General features: G+C 49.1%; 1 protein-coding gene across 4 annotated transcripts in view; it reads left to right on the forward strand.

Moving 5' to 3' along the window:
* Positions 1-9,319, forward strand: part of Rhbdl3 (rhomboid like 3) — a 49,586-nt gene extending 40,267 nt beyond the window's left edge. For 3 of the 4 annotated variants that reach the window (XM_019210397.2, XM_033762892.1, XM_033762891.1), the window contains 2 exons: positions 4,044-4,104; positions 7,763-9,319. In XM_019210397.2, the coding sequence (XP_019065942.1) occupies positions 4,044-4,104; positions 7,763-8,171 (470 nt within the window). In that variant the 3' untranslated portion in view covers positions 8,172-9,319. The remainder of the gene's footprint in view (positions 1-4,043; positions 4,105-7,762) is intronic. The other variant, XM_019210398.2, reaches the window with a different exon arrangement.
* Positions 9,320-12,660: the final 3,341 nt, after the last annotated feature.

Consider the following 12,660-nt stretch of genomic DNA (forward strand, 5'->3'; position numbering starts at 1 on the left):
AGTGGGCCCAGAGAGGACATGGAATTAGAAGACCTTAGCGGAGGGAACATGGATGAGGCATTCTACCTTGTTTTGCCTGGTATTCAGGAAACAGTGAACAAGATACTGTCTTCAGATAGAGAGCTAATTATGCTAAGTGTGCATACATAAAATATCCTCTCTTTTTTTTTTTTTTCTGAGACAGTCTTGCCATGTAGATCAAGCTGGTCTTGAACTCACTGTGTGGCTCAGGCCAGCCTTGAACTAGTGGTGATTCTCCTATTACAGGAAATAATACTGAAATACTGTATCTCCCAACCTGTTGTATGATATACTGAGTTCTTATTCTCTAAAAATTGAAGAATGAATTATAGAAACAAAGGAGGCTAAGTGTAGGAAGATATTTATTGATAGCTTTTGAGGGGCTGGAGGGACCTCAGGTGGGTAGCTGGGGACCCACTTTATAGAGAGGAGTTTTATAGGGTGAAACCCATGTGAGTATAGTGTGGGCCATTGCCATGGACAAGGTTATAAGTACAGTCACTTAGGGCCAGGGATTTGGCTCAGTGGTTCCGCCACCTGCCTCACAAGTGCAAAGGCCCGAGTTTGATCCCCAGTACCAAAATAATAAATAGATAAATAAATAAAACCAAGTACAGTCACTTAGGTAATGGTGGTCCAGTTGGGAAACAAGTCACATAACAAGCATGGATGGAAAGAGCAAAGATTCTCCTAGGAAGGGGTGGGTCCAGAGGCTTCTCGTTACCCACCAGGGTGATTGATGTCTGTCTAGACTTCACCAGGTTCAGTGTTTACTCTTTGAGGAAGTATGTAGATCTGGTCTTGTCTGTATCTTGAAGCCAGGTTTTGAAGTGATATGTCTTTGATTGCATCTGTGGTGTGTTTCTCCTTTGTCATGACCCTCTTGAGGACCTAGCCCTATCTGACTGCCTGTAATGCCTCTACGTAACTCATCTGCCTGTAATACACCTGCCTCAGCCTCTCAGATGCTGGGATCACAAGTGTGCACCTGGCCAAGTGCACCATGCTAACCATTTCAGGCATACGGTTAAGGGTCATTGAGTCCATGCACATCATTGTGCAGACCCTACCGTCATCTTGGCTCCAGAACTTTTCCATCTTCCCCAAGTGGAACTCTGTACCCATTAAACACCGACTCCTCATGTCCTTCCCCATCCCAACAACTTCCCTTCTGCTTTCCAACTCCCCTCGGTACCTCATATAAGTGGAATCATATATTGTCTTTTGTGATTGGCTTATTTCACTTAGCATAACATCAAAGTTCATCCATGTTGTAACATATCAGGATTCCTTTTTAAAATTAATTCTTTTTACTTTCCCTTCCTAACTGCTCTCCATCTTTTGGCAGAATTCCCCTTTTAAGACTGAATAATATCCTAAGGAGGGGGTGAAGGGAGGGTAGAGGTATGGGGAAAAAATGAGAACCAAGACCTGTCATGTAAAGGTACAAGATCCCAATGATGAATGTAACTGTACTGTATACCTAAAAAGTACCAATAAACTCAATTAAAAATAAAATAAATAAATTACAAAAAAAAAAGACTGAATAATACCCATTTGTCTACCCATGGATACTTCTGACCATTGTGCATTCAGCTGTTGTGAACATGGGCCTTACTCTTCTTTTGTTTTGTTTTGTTTTTTGGTTTTTTTTTTTTTGTTTTTTTTGGTTTTTTGAGACATGGTCTCACTATGTAGTTGAGACTGACCTGGAACTCACTATGTAGCCCAGGCTGCTCTCGAACTCACAGTGATCCTCCTGCCTCAGCCTCCCGAGTGCTGGGATTACAGGTGTGTGCCACCATGCCTGGCTTGTTTTCTGTTTTCTTGTGGTATGTGGATTGAATCTAGGGCCTTTGCATTAAGGTACATCCCCAGCCCTTTTTTTTATTTTTTTTTTTTTTTGAGACAGATTCACTAAGTTGCTAAGTTGCCCAAAGCTGGGCTCAAACTTTTCAATCTTCCTGCCTCAGCCTTCTAGAGTACTGAGATCACAGGCTTGCACCACGCACAGCTCCAGCTGGGTCTCATTTTTAAGAGAAAATTAACACCCACAAGTGAGTAGCTAGTCTTAGCTACTTGGAAGCTGAGGCCATAAGTTCATTTGAATCTACAAGTTATAGGCCAGCCTGGACAACGTAATGAGCCTCATCTGAAAGAGAAAAAATTATTGTCAAAGTAATAAAAGAGAGAGAGAGGCTGGGGATTTAGCTCAGTGGTACTGCCACCTGCCTCACAAGCAGATGGTCCTGAGTTCGATCCCCAGCACCAAAAAAAAAGGAAAAGAAAGAGAGAGGTAGTGAAGACAGAGACCCAAGGGTAGATATCACAGGAAGACAGGCTGAAAGTATAGCAGGAAAACTTGAGTAACTGAGCCCTTCCCAAGGCCTCCCCATAGGTGGGGAGCCCCCCCAGGGACTGGAAGGCGCCCCTGCAATAAGAGACGGTGGTTCCCATCTCCAGTGGAAGGCTCCCTGAGACGCGGTGGCCAGGTCCAGCAGAGACGCTGACTCCCATTTTACTCATGGTCCTGCTGTGGACACCAGAAGGGGGCAGCACTACCCGGCCGTCTGCTTCTTAGCACAGGCCATGTGGGCAAGCGGAGGTCAGACCTCCACTTCCAGAGGGCCATGAGCTGCCCACCTCAGCTTTGGGGAAGAAAGGCTCGTTGGTCAGTGAGGAACAGTGGAGAAGAGGCAGGCGGTGGGCGAGAAGCCAACTGCCACAAGGATTTTTCCCTCTTTTTGGCAGCTTCCCCAGGTCCTGCTTGCTCTGGTGACAATTTCATAGATGGTATTGTCAGTGCCAGTACTCAGGGCTGCCATAAAGTTTAATGGAAGTTGCTGCAACCTCCAAGGAGGGTGAAATGTGCGCTGTAGTGGGGCCTGGGCAGCCAGAGGACAGATTGGGTGGAGAGTGGGAGCCGAAGTCCCCTGGCTCTGCCCGGTAGCCTCCTTTCCCGAGGCTGGTGTGTTCCAGGAAGGTCTGGAGCTGGAGTCTGAGAGCAGCGCGTGTGCATCTGTGCAAAGGGACTAGGGCTTTGAATGCACCACAGGAGTGCTCTTCAAAGGTACCCTGTGGTGAGGTCTTTTGTACAGTGAAAAATCCTTTTGTAAAGTGAATAATTGTACCCTGTCTATCTACTTTGGGATTCAGAGTTTGCAGAGATCCTCAGGGGACAGAGGGATTTGTTTGAAGGCCTTCTGGTGTACCCCCTTCCTGATGCCCGATCCTCCTCTGGAGCATTCTCTTTGAGCTACGTGATGTTCTTGTCTGGAGCCTCAGTGACAGGAAACTCATGATTTCCCTTCCCCCATGGATCATTCCATCTTTGGACAGTTCCGCTTATTAGAATTGGAGATTTAAAAAAAAAAATCTGACGTTTTTAATCCATGGTGTCTTCTGTTACAGTTTGCACTGAATGTGCCCTTTCCTGCTGTTCACTGGACATTTGATAACAATGAACTTGTCCCCTTTGTCTTTGGGCTGGTACATCCAGGTTTCCGTATTCTATCTTCGCTGGCAGAACTTTCTTTTCTTTTTCTTTTTGGTTTTTTGAGACAGGGTCTCATAACGTAGTTGAGACTGACCTGGAACCCATTATGTAGCCCAGGCTGGTCTCGAACTCCCAGCGATCCTTCTGCCTTAGCCTCCCGAGTGCTGGTGGGACTACAGAGGTGCACCACATGCCAGGCTTCCCTGGCAGGATTTTGAGTTCTTTCATCATCCTGACGGTTCTGCTTCGACATTACCTGGTGTGCAGTCCAGCAGCATCCCTTGTCAACTGTGGGATGAAGCAATTGGTGCATCTCTCCTGGTGCTGTCTGTCCAGGGAGGGAGATGGTTAGGGACTCGCATCTCCTGAGTTCTAGGTTCTCTGCTTATGTCAGTGAAGCTCAGGAGTTTTTACAGCAGGAGTAAATTTACCATTCCCCAAATCTCGAAGTCGTGCTTGTGTGCTCTGTGACTCAGCCACACTTTGGCCTGATCTGCAGCTAACAGAACTCTCTCCTTTTTCCTAGAATTGGTCGGGCATGAAGTGTCAGTTCAAGCTGCTGCGGATGGCTGTGGCCTTGATCTGTAGTAAGTACTGATGGACAGGCGGGGAAGGAAGCCTGGTGCCAGGGCCCAGAAACAAAGAGATGGCCCAGTCTTTGCCTTTCAGGCACTTTTAGTCAAAGAACAACACAAAACAAAACAAGAGTGAGGCATATCAGCCACATGAAGTAAGGTGGGGGTGTGAGAAAGCCTGTCCCCTACGCTCGCTGCTTCTTAACCCTTCTTCATAGTTTTGTGGACATAAAATATGTGAACAAAAAAGCGCTCAGAAAAAGAAAAAGAAAAGAAAGAAAAACACTCAGATCAAGAAAAATAACTTGTTTTTTTAAAAAAAGAAAAGTCACTCGTTGACCTGTAGGTTTGTAAAGTTGTTCCTTTGAGATCCTCTGCTGAAAGTCAGAGACCCCATTCAGATTATGTGCATATTGCACACACACGCACATGCATGGGTTAAAACTTGCAGCTTCAGAGGGTATGAAAATGTAACTAATCCATGAGCCCAAAAAGGCTGTGGTGGGTCCAGGGTTGGGACAGGTCGGTTCTGTCTGCAGAGGTTATTTGGGAGTTAAATGTGAATAGGCGTTCAGCAGGTAGCCGGGCTGCAGGGGGGCATGTCGTGCAAAGGGGCAGCAAGAACAAAGGCAGAGGTGGGTGGAGGGTCACAGCCAGCAAGCTGGGAGCAAAACTGACTAATGAGGCTTTCGGCTGTGTGTAAGACTGTGACGAGAATAAAGCTGGTGAGATCAGAAATGTCAGATTGTAATGGTTTTAAAGGCAAAAGAGAAAGATGTTCTTCATCAGAATGCACCGGGAGGTCACTGGAGGGCTTTCAACACAGCAGTTACTGACAGGCCGGAGGTGCAGGAAACCAGTCTGGGTGCAGAGTAGGGAGTGGGCTGGATGGCAGGAGACAGCCCACAGGGCTACTGTGAAATAGACAGCGGTGGAGGTGGGAAGAGAAAACGTATTCTCTCCTTCAGGCCTCAGAACATGCCCATGATGACGTTGTCATGAAGTCTATTTTTATTTTTTCCCCATTAAATTTATTGGTACATTAAAGGTAAACAACACAGTTCCATTCATCACTGAGATCTTGTACCTTTACGTGGATATCATTAAGTTGAATTCAGAGAATTAAGTTCCTTGCTCAAGGTCACCCAGCCGGCCTGTGCCATTTCCAGTGCCCCACACTTGAGCCAAGCTGGACGGGGCAGGGAGCAGTGGGCTTTCCCAGCCTGGATCAGCCGCGTGCTGTGGTAGGAGGAGGACGGGTTCAAGTCGGCCTGGCCTATGAGGCTCTGCTAATTCTTTGCCTCTTAGCCTCTGGGTGGCTTTGAGGACATCCAGTCCTCCGCCAACCTAATGATGGGCTCTCTGGATCCAGTTTCCTGGATAGGGTTAGAGGATCTCTCATTTGATAGGGGGGAAAAAATGTAACTCCCAACCTGCTAGATGTCAGATAGGCTGAGTTTGTGTTCCCTGAAGTCAAAGAATGAATTCTAAGGAACAGCAGAGGCTAAGACTAGGGAGGGCCAGGGATTTAGCTCAGTGGTGCTGCCACCTGCTTCAAAAGTGCAAGGTCCTGAGCTTGATCTCCGGTACCAAAAAAAAAAAAAAAAAGTAGGGAAATTTATTGGGGAATAGAAATAGCACCTGAGAGACAGAAAGGGGTCCTAAGTGAGCTACCAATGAGCCTACCTCTGAGAAAGTTTTATAGAGCAAAATCACGAGGTGGGTACAATGTAGGGTCAAAACTATACCCCCCCCAAATTTTAATCAACCAGTAAGATCACAAGTGTGGCCGCTTGGCTCACATTGATCCAGGAGTAGCGAGGACAAATGGATGACATCATTAACCTTAGTCAATAATCTAGTTTTAGTCTTGTCTTTAGTCTTAGTAGCTAAGAAAGGATGACCCGCCCCAATGAGCTAACAGTTTATTTATACGGGAAATCCCAAAAGGGTAGTACCAATAGTCTCTAACTTCCGCTGATCCCTTAGGGAAGTGTGTAACGCTGGCCCTTGTGACATTAATCTTCTTCTGATGCACCTGCAGCCACAGTCCCACTGTGTTCTCGTCCTCTGCACCGAGTCCCTCGAGGACCTGGCCCCGTCTGACTGCCTATAATACTTCTACCTAGCTTAGCTGTCTGTACTAGTCACAGAGAAGACTTTCTAGTCTTAAAACCATGGACTCGGAGGCAGAGCAGCAGGGGTAAGAGATGGGGGTGGGGTTGGCATAGCCTCCTTGTGTGCTCAGACTATGCTTTTTTGTCTGCTTTTGAGATAGAAAAGAGAAGCAGCAACCTCACTGTTTATAAAAATCCAACTCTAGGGCCTGGGATTTAGCTCAGTGGTGCCACCACCTGCCTCAAAAGTGCAAAGACACAAGTTCAATCCCCGGTATCAAAAAAGAAAGAGAGAGAGAGAGAGAGAGAGAGAGAGAGAGAAATCCAGCTCTAGGCATCATGAAAACTAAAATGCTGACTTGGTGTTGGAACCATTGTCTTTCAAATTTATTTCATTGATGCCAGGAACTGTTAAATAATTAGAAGCCAGAAGTGTGCTGGTGCCAGGCAGGGCTGGGAGGATTGAGCACTCCTCTGAGGCTGCTCCTTTCCCACCCTCTGTCGGCCGTCCTTGGAGTTGCAGGGCCCAATGCAGAGGGTTGGGCAATCTGGGAGGAATGGAGGTCCCTGTGGATTCTGGCATCCTAGGTTAGAGCGGAGAGAGGCACCCTGGTGGTTAAATAGTCACCAAACGAGTGTAGCGTACCCCTGAAAAGACCTCCGTCCCTTCTGTCAGCTTTGCCTTGGTTTTCTCGCTCATAAAATGGAGATAAGAATATTGTGCCTTCAGCTGGGTGTGAAGACAGTTAGGAGGATCGTCAGAGGTTCAAGCCAGCCTAGACTACATAGCGTTTTCTGAAAAAAAAAAAAGAAGTTCCTTCAGTATTCCTTTGGTATTAGGAAATACGATGGCACATCTGTCAGTAGCCATCCCTTCTGGAAACCGCATCTAGGGTACAGCATCCGCTGAAGGGGGTGGGGGAGGCTTCATCTCCATGTGATTGGCCTACCCAAAATGTTCATCAAAGGAGGGATTGGCCTGCAGGTGGTGGCATCTTCAAATTGTTGAAGGGAGAATTTCCAGAAAGCTGGTGGGGTGAGAGCTACAATCATTTATTTCCATTCCTTCATTGAAGTCATTAGTAATGTTCCTCCAGTGCGTCCTGGTACACTGAGGCTGAGACTTTATATCAGTGGACACACGGGGAAACTGAGTCCCTGGACTCAGGGCTTAAAATGACCCCAGAGGTGGCTCTGCAAAGATGGGACTTCTCTGGTCTGCTTGTGATGAGTCTCCTCTGAGGTAGGGCCTGCCTGACCCTGCAGACGAAGAGTCCCCCTCCTTGTGCCTGGCATTGATTCGACAGCACCAATTTCCCCCATGGAAGCGTCTCTTAATGAAATTGCTTTCTGTATGAAATTGTTTGCTGGTTTATTGCCAGACCCTGTAAGTGCTAGAAGTTTTATCAACTTCCTTGATCGCTGTGTCTCAGTGCACAGGTGGCACTTGGCCTTGTGACGGCAAATGAATTAATGGGTGGCTGGAGGGCCAGGTTTCTTCCCAGCCACCACCAGGGCCCTCCTGTGACTTCTCTGCACTTCGTCCCTTGCAGTGAGCATGGAGTTCGGGCGGGCTGTGTGGCTCCGGTTCCACCCATCGGCTTATCCCCCGTGTCCTCACCCCAGCTTCGTGGCACACTTGGGTGGCGTGGCTGTGGGCATCACTCTGGGCGTGGTGGTCCTGAGGAACTACGAGCAGAGGCTGCAGGACCAGTCACTGTGGTGGATTTTTGTGGCCATGTACACCGTCTTCGTGCTGTTCGCCGTCTTCTGGAACATCTTTGCCTATACCCTTCTGGACTTGAAGCTGCCTCCACCTCCCTAAGGGGCTGGAGGACGAGGTGGGGAGGGGAGGGAGAAGCAGCATCCAGAGGGGCACCTGCATCGTTTTCTCATCGCCAGCTTGATGAGGCCAGGGAGGAGAGGTTGGAGACTCTAGGCCACTGTGACGTTGAGGTTTAGATTTGAGCAGACAGTGGATGGAGGCTCTTCCTGAAAGGCACTGGTGGAGGAACTGAAGGTGGCTTCTGTGACTTCTCAGCTATTCTGATGTGATGGAGCCAGTCCGGCGGCTGGGGGAGGATGACAGTGGCTGTCCCCGTGCGCTGGGCTTGTTCCGTCTGGCTCCCCGGGCTCCCCTCTCCCCGTCACAGACCGTTGCAGCTTCTCCCTCATCTTCCACGCGGAGATCCTAAGAGACATAAGGAAGGTGTGAGGGTTACCGAGGCTAGGCAGGTCTTCCCCAGCCCAGGGACAGTGGCAGGCCAGGCAGTTTTCCCACCACAGCTCGGGGTCTGGAGCTCTGGGGTGAGAGGAGGGCCGGAGGGGGTCACCAGAGTCACCTCCTAGGCCTGCCAGTGAGCACACTGGGGCACAGCTGCTCAGGCCTGCCCTGGGAAGAACAGGGAAATGCTGTAGGCTCCAGGCCCCTGTCTTGCACTGAGGGACAAATGACAGGAACCTAAACTGGAGGAATAAACCTCATCCAATTTCTGCCGTAGGAAAGGCACAGGACCAACTTTAGACTTGTCTTGCGCTTTCACCCAGAACTCTGACATCTCACACCGACACGCCAGCCTCCATGCCTTGCCTTGACTTCCGGGTCTTTACTTTCCTTTCCACTGCCCTAAACCTACTTTGTGCCTCTTTTGGGACTGGAGACCGTGTTGGGGGTGCTTGTGCTTGTGCGTGTGTGTGCGTGTGATTGGAAGCACAGTGTGAAGCTGGGAGAGATTGCAGAGGTGTGCGTGGAGCATCTGCGTAAGGAGAGAGAAGGGTGCCGGGGAGGGAAGCCATGGTATGCTGTGGCATAGTTGCTGAGTGTCCTTAGTTTTAGCAAAGCCTGCCCCTTTTTTCCTGTCATCTGTCCCTTCTGGATACCTTCCTGAGCATCACTGATGAGCAGGAAAAACGGTCCATGCTGGAGGGAGACGGCAGGCCCTACCAAGTTCTCCTGGGACGTCAAAAGGAAACTTGCAGCCACATTCTGCTTCTATTTTATTTCTGAGATGCCGTTCCTTTCCAAACATGCCCTCCCTTGTCTCCCTTAGAAGAAACCTGAAGCCAGGCGTGGTGGCGCACGCCTGTAATCCCAGCACTCGGGAGGCTGAGGCAGGAGGATCACTGTGAGTTCGAGACCAGCCTGGGCTACATAGTGAGTTCCAGGTCAGTCTCAGCTGCATAGTGAGACCCTGTCTCAAAAAACCGGGGCGGGGGAGGAAGAAATCTGGGATGCAAGAGAAGCTGGGGCAGGAATATTGTCCATTTGAGTTGGTAAGGTAACAGGAAGCTATAGCAAAAGGAATTCTAGTTCAGGTGGAAAACTTTGCTCCCAGCAAGAATCGTTGGGGACTCACTGAGCGTCAAGGAGAAGACAACTTGTAAGTAAACTCAGACACTTAGAGCTGGGAAGGAACTTGGAGGTTTTTGAGTCCTCTCTTACCCCCATTTCCCAGTGGGAGAATGAGATTGAGAGAATGATCTCCCTCCATCTCTATCCCAGGACGAGTCTGGAGGGAAACCCTCTCCCCAGGCAGGGGGCACCACTGCTTCTGCCCCCTCCAGGGAAGGCACCACTCAGAATTGTACCATCACGAGCTTCTGCAAGCCCTGAGTGGGTATGAGGTGCCTAACCTTTGACAAAAATGTCAATCCCTTTATACTTTTTTTTTGAGACAGGGTCTCACTATGTAGTTGAGACTGACCTGGAACTCACTATGTAGCCTAGGCTGGTCTCAAACTCACAAGATCCTCCTGCCTCAGCCTCCCGAGTGCTGGGTTTATAGGTGTGCGCCACCACGCCCAGCGCTTCATGCATGTTCCAGAACTCTCAACCCCTGACAACCTAGAAGGACAGAGTCCCAGGCCTGGGTGGCACAGGGGCTGGGTTCATGCAGGAGCAAGGGTAGGACTGTGGTGATTTCCTCTCCCCCGCCTTGTGCCCAACAGAGCCCTTCTGTGTGGAGAGATTGAGAATCAGCCACACCAAGCATTTGGGGGTCTTGGCCACTGTGGCTTCCTGTCCTGCCTGATTACAAAGAAGTGGGCAAGGTCTTTCCACTCAGGAACACACCCAGTCACTGCAGTCTATGCCAAGGCCCTCCTCTTTGCCCAGCATTTGCTAGATGGTTTCTGTTCCCCACATGGGGCTCCTAGGATTCTCCTGTTTGTGCCAATGCTGTACTGAGATCTGTCCCCCTGAGGCAGTGTGGCCCACACCTTTGGCTGAGTTGAGTCAGCTTGTAGCCTCTTGCCTGTGTGCTCTGCCTGCTGATCTCTGCCCTAGTGATGTGTAAGTGGAAGAGTCCGTTTCTTCTGAGAGGACCCTGAGGGCCCAGAAGGGAGCCTGAGAAGAGAAGATTTGGTGAGGATGTAGAGGACACAGGACTTTGTCACCTCTGAACCGTGCCATCCCCACTGGAGGCACAGAGACAGTTAGAAAAGGGTGAGAAGGCAATGGAAGGTTCTAGAAGGCCCTCAGAGAAGCACCAGTTCCTTCCAGCCTCCAGATGAAAGCTTGTTACGGGCCACCTGAGGCAGGATCCTTCACATTTGGGGGGAGTCTTAGCCACACCTCAGGCCACCAACTCCACGTTGCTGTCTGTCTGTCAGCCACCACTCCCCGGCAGGGACAGAGACGCTAGGGTCATGTCACAGGACCCAGAAAGGTTCACGTTTTGGCATCCAGCCTTCTCTGCAGATCCCCTTTCTCCTGGTTCCCCCTCCCAGCGGCACTCGCCCACCTCTAGGCTTCTGCTTCTTTCCCACCTCCCTCTCCAGTGCGGCTGCCAGGCAGGACGCTGGGAGTGAGAGACTGGTGTCACTGTTCAGGCTGGTGGAGGTAGGTCAGCCTTTCAAGACAGAGATATCAAAAACCTGGGAATCCCCACACATAGCCATAGACTCGTTTGCTTGTTAAACAGGAGAGGAATCGCAGAAACTGAGGAAAGGAAAACAGGCCTTCAAAGGAGAAATTTTATTTTAATGACATCATTCATCATTTGTTTTTTTAATTAGGAAAAGCTCCCTAATGAGGCTCTTTTGCCAGCAAATGGAGCTCTCAATTTCCATGAGAGCCATTCTTGCTCAGAGCATTACGGGAGACATTACCCACAAAACTTAGATCTTCCTCCAGCGTCCAATTCAGTGTGCAGATAACGCAGATTGCCGGGTACACTGGAAGCCCTTTCCGACATCCTTCCTGTTGTGCCGAGGGCTGACTGCAAAGCACTAATTCTCCTCTGCCTTAAAAATGGTGTCCAACAACAAACTGCCCCTCCAAGGACTTGAATAAGTGCGGGTGGGGTGGGGGGAAAGAACAGAAGAAGAAAACACAGCTACAGTGTTGGTTTCTAAATATTTTTGTATTGTGTACATTCTGTATATTTTTGTTGTAACATATTATTTGAGCACGGATTCCATTAAAGATTTTTTTTTTTTTTAACCAGTAGATGTTCCGGAAGTGGCCTGAAGGGCTAGCGTGGGAGCTCGTTTCCACAGCAGGGTCAGGGTGGGTGGGAGAGGGGAAAGAACGGTGGTACTGGATCGGGGATTCGTGAAGTACAGGTGGGGCCGGGGATTTGGCTCAGTGGTCCTGCCACCTGCCTCACGAGCACAAGGTCCCGAGTTTGATCCCCAGTACCAAAACAACAACAACAACAACAGCAAACAAACACTTGGCACATGAAGTACAGACTGGGCATTGTGCTTGACACTGGTGTTTTAGTCTGATGGCTCTTCCTTAACCTCTCAAACCACTGAACTCATGAGTGATGAAAGCTGTGATTGCTCTTCCCATGAGAATGCGCATTTGTGGCAATTTTATGGATAATTTTGGGGGTGGGTGGCAGTGAGTAAGAAAATTCATCTCTAGCTTCAGTCAAGAACCTCTGGCGAGTGCCCTGCCTTCCCTCCCACTCATAGCCCACACAGCTTCGAGAGATTAGTATTATGACCATTGTTGGAAAAACCTTTTTCCTCTGGCTTTTGAAAACAGGGTCTCACTACAGCATGTAGTTCAGGCTGACCTTGAACTGACTCTAGCCCAGGCTGGCCTCTCACACCTTGGTGATCCTCCTGCTTCAGCCTCCCAAGTACTGGGATCACAGGTGTGCCGCAGCACACCAAGCTGGAAAAATCTTCGAAGTAGCCTTGGGGACTTATTTCTCCTCCCCACAGCTTAGTCCTTAGGTCCTGCAGGGGACTATCAAGGTCCTGATCTTAAAGTATAGAGATATTCTCAGGGTGAAGGGACATAAATGTTTCAGGTGAAGTCTGGGGCTTGGGAAGTGGCTTTGATTGGGTGAGGCCTGGGAAAATAAATTGCTTTCACTAATTTTTCTAAATCAGTGTTGGTGTATGCATGTAGTTTTGCCACTTTAAATGTCTCTTTGAGGATTAGGCTGCTGTGTTCCAATCAGCATGGAAGTTGTTTCCCCCAATATATATATAT

The sequence above is a fragment of the Fukomys damarensis genome, unplaced genomic scaffold (assembly GCF_012274545.1).
Source record: "Fukomys damarensis isolate Sample0158 unplaced genomic scaffold, DMR_v1.0_HiC HiC_scaffold_13, whole genome shotgun sequence".
NCBI lineage: Eukaryota > Metazoa > Chordata > Mammalia > Rodentia > Bathyergidae > Fukomys > Fukomys damarensis.